The sequence below is a fragment of the Microcebus murinus genome, chromosome 10, assembly GCF_040939455.1.
Source record: "Microcebus murinus isolate Inina chromosome 10, M.murinus_Inina_mat1.0, whole genome shotgun sequence".
Lineage (NCBI taxonomy): Eukaryota > Metazoa > Chordata > Mammalia > Primates > Cheirogaleidae > Microcebus > Microcebus murinus.
In genome coordinates, this window is record NC_134113.1 from 72,719,689 (window position 1) to 72,735,754 (window position 16,066).

The following is a 16,066-nucleotide window of genomic DNA, read 5'->3' on the forward strand; positions in this document are numbered from 1 at the left end:
TACATCCATTAAGTATATCCACAGTTCTTAAGTGTTGCAAGAGTTGCTTGTAGTAAGAGCCATAGGAGACAGAGAAAAGAAAAGCAGTCCTGACCTCCTAAACCAGGCGTCCTCAAACTATGGCCCGCAGGCCACATACGGGTGTTTTTGCCCGTTTGTTTTTTTGCTTCAAAATAAGATATGTGCAGTGTGCATAGGAATTTGTTCATAGTTTTTTTTTTTTTTTTTTTTTTTTTTTTTTTTTGAGACAGAGTCTCACTTTTGTTGCCCAGGCTAGAGTGAGTGCCATGGAGTCAGCCTAGCTCACAGCAACCTCAAACTCCTGGGCTCGAGTGATCCTTCTGCCTCAGCCTCCCAGGTAGCTGGGACTACAGGCATGCGCCACCATGCCCGGCTAATTTTTTATATATATATCAGTTGGCCAATTAATTTCTTTCTATTTATAGTAGAGACGGGGTCTCGCTCTTGCTCAGGCTGGTTTTGAACTCCTGACCTTGAGCAATCCGCCCGCCTCGGCCTCCCAAGAGCTAGGATTACAGGCGTGAGCCACAGCGCCCGGCCTGTTCATAGTTTTTTTAAAACTATCATCCAGCCCTCCAACGGTCTGAGGGACAATAAGCTGGCCCCCTGTTTAAAAAATTTGAGGACCCCTGTCCTAAACAATCACTTTTCAATGTTCTTTTGAATGGTGCAGAACATCCACACTACGTAACAGATGTTTCTGCTACCATTCCTTCTTCTGCATCTGGCTGAGAAAACACATGCTCTAAAGCTCTGAATTTTCTTTATGATCCCATAATTCCTACATGGCACCTGTGGCCTCTTAGTTTATCAGCCACTTTCTTTTCTCTTCCAGGCCATTCCAGAGATTATAAAGATTGGTATCAACATTTTCTATGACTCTCTACTGACTTCTGCAATTTTCTCATAGGGTCCCTAGAGACATTTTTCCCTTTAAATAATATCCATACATTACTAAAGTTTGAGAAATGCTGCTGGATAAAGTCCAAACTCTTAACATCCAAGGCCTTTGGAGATCGGACCTTGATTAAATTTCTTATTTATGAACCACTAGGAAAAAGGATTCCCAAAAAAGGTTCCCAAAGTGGGCTGTTCATTAGAGTCACCTTGAAAGCTTTTTCAAGCTACATATTCCAGACCCCACCCCTTAGAGATTCTGATTTAATTGGTCTATAATGGAGCTCAGGAATCTGTAGAATGTTTTAAAGTTTCTTCTTTGATTCTCATGTTCAACTGAGCCTGGAAATGCCAGGCTGAATTACTACAGTCAGATTGGTTTCCTTATTAGCTTTCCAACTATCACACTCTTTCACCTCCACATCTCTGCTGTCCACCTGCATATACCCTGTACCCACTTTCCATCTGATCAAATCCTACCCACCCTCAAGACCCAGCTCATTAAACACCCAACCGGTCTCTACAAATATTCTCCCCAACCACAATAACCTGACAGCAGCCTCTTACTTCTGGGACTTCAGAAATGCTATTTATCTTTCCAATTTATTTGGCACATCATTCTGTACCTTTCTTTATTGTTGCTTTGAATCATTTTTGACATGCTATTGTTATTTAATTTTTGTCGTATTTTTATTTGATAGGAAGACAGATTTTTGTCTCCCTAACTACAAAGAGAGTTCCCCCAGGGCAACAATGTGCCTTACTCTCTTTGGAGGACAAGTTCCTAGCTACTGTGTTGCATATTGCTGGCTTTAAAATAATCTACTCCTTTGATGGCACATATATAAAAGTTCTAAAAGATGCAAGATAAGATTTAATGTTCACAGAGTGCTTTATGACTTATAAAGAATTTTCACATCTGTGACTTCACTTGTTTGTCACATTAGCCCTATTAAATGTGTGCTATGTAGTATCCCCTATGTACAAATCAAGAAAATAAGGCATAGATAAGTTTAACAACATGACCAAGGTTAAACAAGTATTAAGTAGCAGAATAAGGAAAATAATTCAGGTTTATCTAACCCCAGAGTTTATGTTTTTAATTATTATGCTGTATTTCTTTATATATCATGCATTTAGCATTTATTTTAAATCCCTCAGTTTTTATTTTCAGTACATTATATATGCAAGCAAACATAAAAGAGCCATCTTTTTTCAGGACACAAAGCTGAACACTGTAAAAATATTATCTCATCTGATTATCAGGAGGCAGAAGCAAATGATCCTAAGAAGTTTAGGGAGTGGGAGAAGGAGGAACCCGTGAGGGCAGGTGAAGTAGCCCTGCTAAGCAGAGGAAGCATGAATCCAACCTTAAAAGAAAGGTCAAAATACACTAGGAAGCCACAGAAAATAAAAAGAAGAGAGCACAAACAATTAAGGTTATGATAAGAATTTTGGCCTAGCCCTTCAGAATGTTTATGCTAAAGAGTTCCATACTGTGAGATAAAATCAGCTTGGTAGGGTGAGTCGAGGAGGAAGATCTTGGAATGCCAGGATAATTAATGCCGACTTGATCCCTCAGGCAATGGAGAATTAATGGGGTCATTTCCTCATTTAAGTACTTTCCCCGATAACATCCTTGAAATTTGGTTTATTGAGTCAATAACTGCCTTGTTATTCATGGCCCAAACGCTTGATTTTCTTTCCCTGCTGAAATCTACAAAACTGAAATATTATCAGGGTTAATAAAAATACCTAGCAAATCATCTGAACCATTTTCAGAGATGCTATTGCCACAGTTACAACTTCGGAAGAACTTTCTTACATCCTCTTCTGTATCACAAGACAAACCCACTAGAATTCCTTCTTCACTTTGGGTCTATGGCCAGAGCATTTCTTCAAAAAGTGTCCTGCTTCCTGAGTTAGAACACTTTAAGCTTAAAATGAGCAGAACTGAACAGGTTCTAAATGTGAACTAGTTTAGTTCAATCCAGTGATGATACTGAGGAATTCCAGTTGTGCAGGAAAGCTTGAGCTGTACAGATGAAACGAGTGACTTCAGAGGTTGAGAATTATGCCTTGTCTAGACCTATCCCTGAAACCATGAAAACTCAAAGCTTTCCAAAAGGCCTTTGCCCCTTAAAGGATTGCCACAGACGCCTGAACTAAAGGGGGGTGGCTCAGGGAGATTTGCCAGAACTCAGCAGTAAGCTCTAGGTTTCAGGTTCCAGGATCAAAACGAATTGTGAAAACAAGCAATTGCCTAACCTTACCTTCGCCTAACACACTGTTACCCACAGCATTAAGTTAAAAAATAATAATAACGAAATAAAATAAATAAGTCTCAGAATCTCATCTTTCATTATAAACCATCTTTCAGAAAAATAGAAAAAGATCTGTCCTCACATTTAAACTCTATTCAAAATGAGAGAACTAGGCCGGTGCAGTGGCTCATGTTTGTAATCCTAGCACCCTGGGAGGCCGAGGCGGAAGGATCGCTTGAGCTAAGGAGACCAGCCTGAGCAAGAGCAAGACCCTGTCTCTACTAAAAATATTAATAGAAAAAGTTAGCTGGGCATGGTGGTACATGCCTGTAGTCGCAGCTACTTGGGAGGCTGAGGCAGGAAGATTGCTTGAGCCCAGGAGTTTGAGGTTGCAGTGAGCTATGATGATGCTACTCTAGCCAGGAAGACAGAGTGAGACCCTGTCTCAAAATAATAATAATAAGAGAGAGCTAAAATTAAAATGTTTTTCTGTTATTTAACAAATCTTGTGAGCTTACCATATGTGTGGATTCTAAACACAACAGATGAAAAAGACACAGTTTCTGCTTGTATGGATCTTACATTCTAGAACAAGAGATAACATGAACTTCTATACCTCTGTAAACAAGAAAATTATCAGGTTGTGGTAAGTACTTTGCAGAGTGTGACAAGGTGCCTACTTCAAACTTGTTGGCCAGGGAAATTCTTTCTGAGGAAGAGATACTTAGACAAATCTAAATGACAGGAGGAAGTCAATCCCATGAAGGTATGGGGAAAGCATATACCACAAAGAGGAAATAATTAATGCACAGGTATATTCCATGAAGAAATAAGAAAGGCCACCCCTGCCCCCCAAACTCACCTGGACAATTATTATTATTTTATTTATTTATTTATTTATTTTTAAGACATAGTCTCAGGCTGGGCACAGTGGCTCACGCCTGTAATTCTAGCACTCTGACAGGCCGGGGCGGGCAGATTGCTCGAGGTCAGTAGTTCAAAACCATCCTGAGCAAGAGCGAGACCCCATCTCTACTATAAATAGAAAGAAATTAATTGGCCAACTAATATCTATAGAAAAAATTAGCCGGGCATGATGGTGCATGCCTGTAGTCCCAGCTACTTGGGAGGCTGAGGCAGAAGGATTGCTTGAACCCAGGAGGTTGAGGTTGCTGTGAGCTAGGCTGACACCAGGGCACTTACTCTAGCCTGGGCAACAAAAGTGAGACTCTGTCTCAAAAAAAAAAAAAAAAAAAAAGAAGCCCAAACTAGCCTACTGAACATGAGAGGCCGCATGGAAAGAGAAGCTCAATCACCCTAGCTGTTCCACCCACACCAGCTACAGTCTTGCACGTGGTTGTCTTAGACTATTCAGGCCTAGCCAAGCCACCAGCTGACCTTAGCCACATGAGTGAATTGAGATCAGACCCAAAAAAGAACTGGGTCAACCACAAAATCATGAAAAGGAAATAGTGTTCAAGCTCTTAAATGTTGGAATGGGTTTTTGTTTTTGACAACTTTAGATAACTGATATATTAAGTATTAACTAGGAGATCTAAGTGACTTATATTTCATATCTAGGTGAATCTTCTACCAGTCCTATGAGGCCAATACTATTAATGACACATTGCAAATAAAGAACTTGAAGCTCAGTGAATTTATGTAACTTGCCCAAGGTCACCTACCAAAACAACAAATTAAACCCAGTTCTGTCTGGCCTCCAGAATATATTTATATCACTTTCTTTTTTTTTTTTTTTTTTTTTTTTTTTGAGACAGAGTCTCACTTTGTTGCCCAGGCTAGAGTGAGTGCCATGGCGTCAGCCTTGCTCACAGCAACCTCAAACTCCTGGACTCAAGCGATCCTCCTGCCTCGGCCTCCCAGAGAGCTAGGATTACAGGCGTGAGCCACCGCGCCCGGCCTTATATCACTTTCATTCTATGATGATGTTTTAAATATGTGAAAGAAAAGAGGGGGGCTGGGCACGGTGACTCATGCCTTTAATCCTAGCACTTTGGGAGGCCAAGGTAGGGGGACTGCTTGAAGTCAGGAGTTCAAGACCAACCTGAGCAAGAGTGAGACCCCATCTCTATAAAAAATAGAAAAATTAGCTGGGTGTGGTAGCATGTGCCTGTAGTCCCAGCTACTCAGGAGGCTGAGATTAGAGGATCACATGAGCCCAAGAGTTTGAGGTTGCAGTGAGCTATGATGATGCCACTGCATTCTAGCCCAGGCAACAGTGAGAAACCCTGTCTCAGAAAAAAAGAAAAAAGGAAGTTGTGTGTGTGTGTGCAGATGGGGCTTTTAACATCTAATCCAGATTAATAGTGTTATTTTTCTATATGAAATATAATACTTTAGTTTTTATTTCTTTTTGTTTATTTATTTATTTTTGAGACAGAGTCTCCCTTTGTTGCCCAGGCTAGAGTGAGTGCCGTGGCGTCAGCCTAGCTCACAGCAACCTCAAACTCCTGGGCTCAAGCAATCCTGCTGCCTCAGCCTCCCGAGTAGCTGAGACTACAGGCATGCGCCACCATGCCCACCTAATTTTTTCTATATATATTAGTTGGTTAATTAATTTCTTTCTATTCATAGTAGAGACGGGGACTCGCTCTTGCCCAGGCTGGTTTTGAACTTCTGACCTCTAGCAATCCTCCTGCCTCGGCCTCCCAGAGTGCTAGGATTACATGTGTGAGCCATGGCACCCAGCCTACTTTAGTTTTTAGAATTTCAAGGAAATAACAGTGTATACAGGGAAAAAAAGAGGCAAATTTAAAATGCAAATAATTTATTTGTGAATTAATATACAGGTATATCAATCAATAGCTTACATTCAGATAATACCCAAACAATTCAAAAAACATAGTGCAATATTTTTTTAAACAATGCATGATACTGAGATACAAGATTCTCTACAAAGTTATAAAAATCCATCCTACTGAATTTCTCTGATACCTTCACAAACTTAGAAATCACTAAACATTGTGCTCCCATAGGCACTCAAGTCACTTTGGCATTTTATTTCAAGCCAGGTGACCTCCTTCAGAATGGTTCCTTTTGCTTGGCTACACCTGGGCCCACTCAGGCAAATGAATTAATTGAATACCTATAGGTGAGAGGTTACACTCAATCCACTACCTCTTGAGCACCTAGTAGCTATCTCAGTGCTCGGTTCTACAGCAGAGACAAGTGTGGACCATGGTCTCTAATAAAGCCAAGAATGTGTGACAAGACTCAGCCACGTTCCCTCCCTTCAGCTTCTGTAGACATCAGGTGAAAGATCTGACAACCATTAAGGTAGCAGCTGTGGTCATCCATCCAGAAGGTAATCGCTTTAACTGACAGACCATGCTCCTACATGCCCATGGGTCATGATTAAAGGGACTGTTTTGAAGCCTTCCCGTGACTATGAGCAAATTGCTCATTGCCAGCCCTCGGAGCTGCCCACCTGATTTCTACCTCCCACACCGTATTTGGGGGATTTTTAAAAGAATAGGTTTCACGCACTCACAATGTATCCAAAATTGCAGGCAAAATGAACATCTGAATTAGAGATAAATACCTTAGCCCTCACAGCTGCTAAAGTCCCCATCAGAGAGTTGTTTATAGCACCTACATGCTCATAGCTTCTCTTTCTCATCCAGATCCGGTTTCATTATATGTGCCTAATGATAAAATTGCTACTGATTGCCTTGGCAACATATCTATTTGCTAAAAGAGGAAATAAATTCTGAGCTTTAGTTTAGATTTTCTATCTGCCAGTTTCCTTATACTAATTTGGTAAATATTTCTAAAAAGCAATAGATATCAATAGCCTAGAAATAGTAGCAGAAGATATTTCATGGGAGTCGACCTTTATGAAGATGTTAATTTTTTTAATATGAATCAAAGAGTCTTGGTGCCATCAATGTTCTTTAATATTCTTCATTAAAATATTATTTCTGCTCTAACACTTATACTATATTTAGTCTCCTAGTAATATCCTGAATTTTTGCATATTGGAATTTCCCACATAGGAATGTATATGTGGTTAAATAAAGATTACTCTGAGGAAGACTTAACTGTAGATATGAAAATAAATGATTAGTGCTTCAAGGCAACATAGTGTGCAAATCAGATAAAAATGCAAGTTTAAAACACAAGAATTTCTGAATCCTTTTCGAAGGTTCACAGCAAAAGGTACTGTAGCCTTATAATTTGGTTATCTGTTATTTACATTTCACTTCAACGTTCCTCTGCTTTTGCTTTCTTCTCTGATCAGATTCTGTTGGTAAATGAAAAACAAAACATATGGACATGTTTTAAAAACTGAACCCAAATACTAAAAGGTAACAGATCACAGAACAGCCAAATACCACAAAAGGATTCATAGCATTTTATTTCCATGCTTCAATTTGCTAGCTAGAAGCTACCTCAGGATTTACCCACAATTTAGGAAGTTAGGTAGGCAGCTTGCCCAAGAAACAAGAAGAACGTGACAGGACCTGCACTCTGTTGGAATATAAGCATATCTAGACTACCTTTGGGGGCACAATGCCAGAGTGCCAGAGTCTGCACACTTCCTCACCCTGTAATTAACTTTTGCAAGAGGAGTCTCGCCTCCAAAAGGACCCTTTTAAGGAGTTTATGTGTTTATCTTATTTTCAAAGGGATTATTCTACCGAACCATTAAATTCTGTGAGTATTCAAAAATCAACAACTTTATCTTGGTTTAGTTTGGTTTTCATTTATAAGGAATATCACAAGGCTAATGAGTAGACTACCTATAATACATAACGTCTATGTGACTTGTTAAAAGGTAAGTTATCGAAAGAGTTTGAAAGCCTCATTATTACTAACAGTTGTTGAGCACTCATTATATACCACATAACATTCTTTTTATATATATTTTTTTATTTCAGTGCCATGTAATGTCCTAAGTGCTTTTATGCATGATTCATTCATTCATCCATTCATTCGTTCAATATATTGCTATTGTCTACCTATTCTAGTTGCTGCCTGGAGAACAGCTGTGAACAAAACAAAAATCCCTGCTTTTGTGGTGTTGATATTCCACTAGGGAAACAATCAACAATTAAATAAGTAAAACATGGCCTGGCGCGGTGGCTCACGCCTGTAATCCTAGCACTCTGGGAGGCCCAGGCGGGCGGATTGCTCGAGGTCAGGAGTTCCAAACCAGCCTGAGCACGAGCAAGACCCCGTCTCTACTATAAATGGAAAGAAATTAATTGGTCAACTAAAAATACATACAAAAAATTAGCCGGGCATGGTGGCACATGCGTGTAGTCCCAGCTACTCGGGAGGCTGAGGCAGCAGGATTGCTTGAGCCCAGGAGTTTGAGGTTGCTGTGAGCTAGGCTGACGCCATGGCACTCACTCTAGCCTGGGCAACAAAGGGAGACTCTGTCTCAAAAAATAAATAAATAAATAAGTAAAACATGAAGTATGTGTGAGGAAGGTAAGTGCTATGGAGAAAAATTAAGGAGAGAAGTGAAATAGTGAGTGACTCTGGGGGGGGGGGTGGAAAGGGTCTCACGTAAATGATAAGTTGATATATGAGCAGAGACTTGAAGGAAGTGAGGGGGTCCAAAACTAGATCTCTGGGAGAAGCTGAATATTTCTTAAGTACTACTCATTGTTTAATCTTTACAACAACACTATGTGGTAGATACATTTATTGCTTTGATTTTACAGATAAGAGAATGTAAAGAGGTATAAAAATATAAAGAAACTTGCTGACGGCCACACTACTTACAAAGAGCAAACTAAGGTTTGCACCTAGATCTTCCTCACTCACGAGTTGTGCTTTCAATCACCTTTCTCTTATCAAGTCATGCAACTGTCCAATAACAAGATTTCTATGTGCCCAATTACTGGTACCTCCCCAACAGGATAATCAATTACAACATCACACTTAAAAAGAAAAAAAAAATTAATTTGAGAGGAAAAATGTATTTGAAGTTTGTCTCATTGAAATAAATAAATGAGAAACATGCTTCTCCACTACCCTGGTAAGTGCTCTAGGTGGAGGCAGACCTGGAACTTTAAGTCATGGTTCTCCAGGCACAAAAAAACAAGGGTTGCCCCAGCTGACCCTGTAGCACCAGATACTGCAATTGTCTTTCAAAGCAGCAGACTCTGATCTGCCAGAAGAGGCCATGAAAAGGGAAAGACGGAGAGGATGGAGGGACCAGGAATGGAGTTTGTTGTTGGAAGTCTCTATCCTCATTTCACCTTCAGTTTACCCCTCTCTTTTAAATTAACTCTCAGGATTAGGGTTGGTTGTTTCTATCTGGCTACATAACTGAGCTTTACACAAGGTGTAATTTACCTCAAGATTGGTCTTGCTGGGGTGGGAGGAATTGCTTCCAGGAACCTACCTCCATATGGCTCCCAATTAAGCACTAGATTCCACAAGGCCTTAGCCATGTGGCCTGCTGACACAGGGCGGCAGAACTATCACCACTGTGTTGTCCAGGCTTTCAGTCTTTTGATTTCCTCCCCACTCCCTGGATGCTCAAGTAAACAGGAAGGCCATATGCCTGTGCATGAAGTGTGTGTGTAAGGGCAGAAGGGTATTGGTAGGAAAATGGGAAAGAGGGAGGCTGTGTTCTCCAGTCACTCCAGACCTAGGAATAAGTAGGGTTTTGCAGCAATGGACTGATTTGAGGGAAAGTGAACATGCAAACCCAGGCCATCAAAGGGAAGATTATCTTGCTTAATACCAGGGACAGATGTTTTTCTTTCTGCCTCTCAAGTTCAAAGAGGAAAATCGGGACAAGCGGCTTAGGTTGTAAACTTTAGGGTGAAGAATCCTTTGTGTTGAGCTTAGCCCTCAGGTTCTCAGTAGGCAACTGCGTGTGAAATATAATTAATAGCAGGATAAATACAAGTTGTGGACGATTCGATTGAAAGTCGGAGTCCCCTTCCATGAGTCCCCCTACAAACAGTCTGTCATAAAGAGGACTTAATCAACGTTAGCAGGACTATTAAAAAAAAAAAAAGTATCACCTATTAAAATCCAGCTCTTCTCTAGCGCCTCTTACTGGAGTTTCTCTGTGTGGGTGTGTTCGTAAGAGAGTGGGTGAGCACGCCTGTCCTGGGTACAATTTGTGTGTCTGCAAGAGAAAACAGAAGCTCTCAATGAGGAAGAACATATGTTTCTGGGACTGCATCTGTGCAAAAAAGTACACAGTCCTGAAGTTGTACTAAGAAATAAAGCTCTTTCCAGAAGTCTTTTATTTCGCGCATGTCATCTCCTTGGCACTTGTCCCTCACACTGCCAAGTATGAAAGCCTGACCTTTCTCACCCTCGGGACCCAGAAAACCACAGAACGTTGGGAACAGTCCGACAGAGCCTGACTAACCAGATATACTACTCACTCGGGGATTCCAGAGGCGAACCTCAGTCCAGGAGCAGAAGTGACTCCCGGGCGCACCTGCCTGGAGGGCAGCCCCTCCCGCGGCCGAGCGGAAATCACACCCTTCCCGAGCGCTGGGCACAGCAAGGCACCCGAGGTGGGCTCTGCCCCGCGAGGCAGCACCCCGGGTGACTCCGACTAAGCGAGAGGCCCCAGGCGGCCCGCGCACCTGCCCGCACTTCCCGGTGGGCGGGCCCAGCTCGCCAGGTGTCCGCGCGCACGGGTCGGGCCCCGCCCCCGCCTCTGGGTCTGAGTGCGCGTGCCCGGCCGGAGCTGCGCCCCCGCCCCCGGGGAGGCCGCGCTCCCCCGGGTCCGGGCCTCGCACCGGCGCGGGGGCGGGGCCGGGGGCGGGGCCTAGGGCGGGGGCGGGGCTCGCGCTAGCGCCCCCAGCTCCGCAGCGGCTTCGCCCGCAGGTCCCGCGGCAGGCGAGCGGCTCGGTCGCCCCCACCGGCCCCATGGCAGACCCCGGCTCCTCAGCTGAGTGCGGCTACATCCGGACCGTCCTGGGCCAGCAGATCCTGGGACAGCTAGACAGCTCCAGCCTGGCTCTGCCCTCCGAGGCCAAGCTGAGGCTGGCGGGGAGCAGCGGCCGCGGCAGCCAGGCGGCCAAGAGCCTGCGGATCCAGGAGCAGGTGCAGCAGACCCTGGCCCGGAAGGGCCGGAGCTTCGTGGGCAACGGTGAGTGGAGCCCCGCCTCTCGCCTGCACCGCCCGACCCTGCCTCCCCGGCCCCTCTCCTGCCCCTCCTTCACCCCCGTCGCCCGGCTCGCCCGGGCGTGCAGGACCTGGTGTTCTGCCCACCTGTTGCTCGCAGTCCCTTTGTGTGACCTGTCCGCGCCTCTGCACTCAGACCAGCTTTCTTGGGGAAAGCACTCTTTTAGCCACAGCCTCTTACTCAGCTTTGTCATATACGTATCTGTGTATACTAAATACACATGTTATCTATGTTAAAGAATTTAGTCCAAAATTTCGCCCCTTCTTTTGCTTATTCCGCCCATGCCCACCCCCACCCCCAACGGTACAAGGGACTTACTCCGGGGGTCCAGAGAGTCTGTGAACACTTTGAGAGTCCATCAGAATTTTGGTGTACACGATCACTTTTCTGGGAGAAAGTGCCCTTAGCTTTTATTAGATATTGTAAAGAGCCTATGACCTCCATAAATACTTTGAAAAAAAAGAAAACCTGAAAGCGCTGGGGCTCCTACACCCTGTAAATTGAGATTATGCTGCCTCGCCCAACTGATTTGGAGCCCTCCACCCGGCCAGTGTACACGAGAGGAGGGGTTGATCTAGGAAGTGAACAAATTGGGTAGGAGGCTTTGGTCCAGAGAACAACCACCAGCCGAGGAGGAGGAAGAGGAAGGGGACTTTGGCCGGGCTGGCAATAGTCCTGCCGCCTAGCTGCTTCAGGCTCTTGAGCTCTGGCTGCGCTCTCCCATCCCCCAGTGCAGGCGTGGGTGCTAAGCTGGGTGCAAAAAATTAAATTCCGAGATGAAAGAGACCTTAACACACACACATGCACACACACGCATATTATATTAGTGATTGAAAGGGGAAGATGATGACAAACCAGATGTGAAAATTAGAGAACATGATGTATCCTTTTCTCCCCTGGGTGATCAGAACTACACAATAACTCTTGTATTAGTTGTTTAGTGTGTGTTTGTGCATGTGTGTGTTTCCATTATGAAAGTACTGTAGGCTGATTAGAGCAAAAAGAAGTGGAAAGAAAATGAGCAATTACATTGGGATTGCAGTGTGGTTCCTGCAATGTTGATCTGTTTCTGGAGGAAGTGATTTGTGCAATGTTCAACGTAGAACCCATTAGGAAAATAGGAAAATGCTAACAGGCCAGACCACAGATTTAAAACAGCAGAGTCTAGGAGGCTGTACTGTTTTTGATTTGTGTAAAAGAATCCTAAAAGATCAGGCAGTCAGTGTTTATATACTCGAAAGGTAAAGAGATGTTCAATGATTGTATCTAATGTAACTGAGTACCTAGTGTGTGCTGAAAATTGGGCAATGTCGTTTGCATTCATTATATTACTTATATATATATTTTTAGAAACTTCTGAGCTAAGCATTTTAATCATCATTTTATAAATGAGGAAAGTAAGCAGTTAAGTAACTCTTGAGTTCTCACAGATAGTAAGTGGCAGAGCTTACAATCTCCAAAACCTGATTTTATAAACCTCTCATCAGTTTTATCATTAAGTTTTTTGCTTATTAATACAAAGTGGGATTTATTAGACCCTAAGTCTCTCTGTGGCCCCCTCCTGTTTTTCTCTAGATAAAATTGAGGAATTCAGAGAGTGTGGGGAGGTCTAGACAACACAGAACTGCCACAGTACATTACACAGTACACAGTTTCTCTTGAGTGCCTAAGTAGGAAAAATACCTTAATTTTTTTTTTTTTGTTTTGAGAGAGTCTCACTCTGTTGCCCTGGGTAGAGTGCCTTGGCATCAGCCTAGCTCACAGCAACCTCAAAGTCCTAGGCTCAAGCTGTCCTCCTGCCTCAGCCTCCCAAGAAGCTGAGACTATAGCCGCATACCACCATGCCCTGCTAATTTTTTGTATTTTAGTAGAGATGGGTCTCGCTTTTGCTCAGGCTGGTCTTGAACTCCTGAGCTCAAGCGATCCTTCCACCTCATCCTCCAAAGTGCTAGGATTAAGTTTTGATTTAGGAGTCTGACCAAAGACTCCAGGATAACTACGATAATTCTTTGACCAGCAGAATCATCCCCTTTCATTCTGTGTACCCATAGGTCCAGTGCTAAATTGAAACCAAAAAAACCTCCTCTGTTTGCAGGATGCACTGGATGCATATTAGATATTTTTTCTTATCCTATGAGAATGGCCAGCCAGAAAGAGCAATAAATCCATGAACATAAGGAAGAGGCATTACTAAGCATCTACTATGTACCTGACCCTGTTCTAGAATCTTCATGTGGTTTGTGTTTCATTATATTCTTAAAATAAGTAGATCTGAGAATCCATTTCACCTATGAAGTATGGTTCTGTCTGTCAACATTTGTTGAAAGTTTAGTCTCAACCCCACATATGATCTGTCTTCTCTACAGCATAGTACATCAAATGCTTGGTGAATTCAGCAACCATCAAATGAGTATGTACTTTGTGCAGGTCACTGTGCAGGTGCTAAATGAAACACACAGACTCTACTTGCTTTAAAGCATGAAATGTAATGTCTGAAGAAGGAAGCCTACCTCTAGAAAAATATATTACCAAATAAAAAGTAGTAAGCGACCCTCAAGAAGAACAATTAACACGTTATGGTGTTTAGAAGTGTAGGTTGCTACCAGCTGAAGGAAATGTTGAAAAGCTTCATGGAGGAATTGGGATTTTTAGATCTCAAAAATTCAGTAGGATTGGCATACGGAGGTGATTGGAGAAAGAGCATTCTAGGAGGGAGCAGAATGAATATTTCATAGTTCACAGAGTTGATACGGTAGAACAAAGGGAACTATCTTGATGCTTCTGCAATAATACTTAGGGCACCTACTTGAGTGGCTCTTCCAACTAAGGAACAAAGCCTTGGAAATATTTTGATTACAACTGCAGCTTCCCAGCAAGCTGAAATACACTCTGCAGCCTACACAGAAGTGCAAATCAAGCAGAGAGATAAGGCAGCAAACAACACCTACTTACTTTAAAGCCTCAGCTTTCTGAGTCTCAAAAAGGAAATCGACTTCAAAGGAATGTAACATTAGCATGCCATGGAACAATTACCAGGGGTGGTTCATATAAGTTGTTTAATTAAAGTTCTTTGAATAGGTCTGGGGGTTCATGATGCTGGTATTATTTTTATTATTTCCTTATTACTACCCTGTCTCTAAAGTTGAAACAGACAAGCAATTGTTGAAACAGTTCTAGTCTGGAAAGAATCCTGTATCAACACAAGAAATTCCAGAAAGAAAAGCCCCTGATGTTAACTGCTATTAGTGCCAGAGCTCTGGAGAATTCTGAATTGTTGACAAACCTATAAGGTTGAGGCAGCAGATAATCTGCTGAAAACAGAGATGAGCTCAATTTGGCTGTTTTGTTGATAAAATACCTTACAAGGGTCTTTAACTCTTTGACTTCTTTCTAGTGCCTTAATATAATATAGTTAGGTAGTTGTCACTGTAAATTACTCAGAGACTTTTGGTGTTATTTTAAACTGTGGTGAACATTTTAAAGTTGGCTGTAACTCTTTGTGGGGGGCAGTCAGAAGTACATAGCATCGTTGTGAAATAAGTCTGTATTATAGCTAATATTTAAAATCCTTTTCTAAAAGTCACAGAGAAGACATTTAAAAATTGCATGTATTAGCAAAGGGAAAAATTAAGTGTCCCTATCCTATTTATTATGCTTGCCATGAAAGTAAATACGACTTTACTTGTTACACGGTTTCTCTTGACTGCCTAAGTAGGAAGAAAGTCATGTTTTAAACTGTCATATGTCCTACTTATAAAGTGCAATGAACAGTCTCCTAATGCAATTTACAGCATCTTTGGAAATCTACCGTAAAAACTTGGGGCATATAATTTATCTAGACGATTTCCCTGGTAAAGTTGTTCTGAATATCTGTGATCAGAGTGAATTCAGAAGAGGGGACTGAAAATTGGCTCAGGATAGCAAAAAAAAAGGCAGTTATAGGTGCTACTGTAAAAAAAAAAAAAAAAAGTTAGACATTGTTTAAATTCTGTATGAATTCTTTGTTTGCCAAAAAGTTACTCCTTGGAATGGAGCAATTCTGGGAGCAAGGTGACTAGTTATTCAGAAAGTAGGAGGGATCAGAAAAGGGCGGGGGAGGGCAGGAGAGTGAGATGGCAGGGATATGGCCCTGCTGCTCTGAATGTACGGTGTCAGTAGCACGATTGGATCTAATGTACCTCCACATCTGCCTGATGTAGCACGTGGACCACTTTTTGTTCGGTGTTTAGCAGATTGAGTGTAGTGAGAAAAAAAAAGTGAGTTTTTTTTTAATACTTCTGATTATAATTAGTCGAATGAAATAGAATGCCAACAAAATGGTGATTGCAAAAAAGTAAACTTCACATACCTAGAAAGGGTGAGGACACATCTTTTATGGGTGAAGTTTTGAGTGAGGGTGTGGTAAGGATGCTTCAGAATCAGTGAAACTGTAAGAAACCACAAAGAGCCAGAGAGACAGTTTGATTGTAAAAGTATATTGTTCTATGCGTCACAGATAAGATGCAGGAAATTACCTTAAAGAAAATAAGACTGTTCGCTTAGATTTTTTTAAAGACTGTTAATATTATAGATGCCTTGTGCTATTAGTTTCACAATGGTGGGAGCAGAGGGTAGCTCACTAGAATTAGATATTCTGAATATTTATTGTTCACACTGGCTCATTCTCCTAAAGTGTCACTTTAGATATCAGCTTTAAATTTTTTTCTCACTTATTAAAATAAGGCTATACATACTTACATTATTTTATCTT

General features: G+C 42.0%; 1 protein-coding gene and 1 long non-coding RNA gene across 3 annotated transcripts in view; one reads left to right on the forward strand and one right to left on the reverse strand.

Moving 5' to 3' along the window:
* Window positions 1-5,967: 5,967 nt before the first annotated feature.
* LOC105884878 (uncharacterized) lies at window positions 5,968-10,750 on the reverse strand. Its single transcript, XR_001160405.3, has 3 exons — window positions 10,565-10,750; window positions 10,193-10,299; window positions 5,968-7,446 (listed from the first exon to the last, which is right to left on the reverse strand). It is a non-coding gene; the product is annotated as an uncharacterized LOC105884878 (long non-coding RNA).
* Window positions 10,751-10,996: 246 nt separating this feature from the next.
* The window catches only part of PKP2 (plakophilin 2), a 91,850-nt gene continuing 86,780 nt past the window's right edge, over window positions 10,997-16,066 (forward strand). For both annotated transcript variants that reach the window (XM_076007488.1, XM_012789236.3), the window contains exon 1: window positions 10,997-11,280. In XM_076007488.1, the coding sequence (XP_075863603.1) occupies window positions 11,058-11,280 (223 nt within the window). In that variant the 5' untranslated portion in view covers window positions 10,997-11,057. The remainder of the gene's footprint in view (window positions 11,281-16,066) is intronic.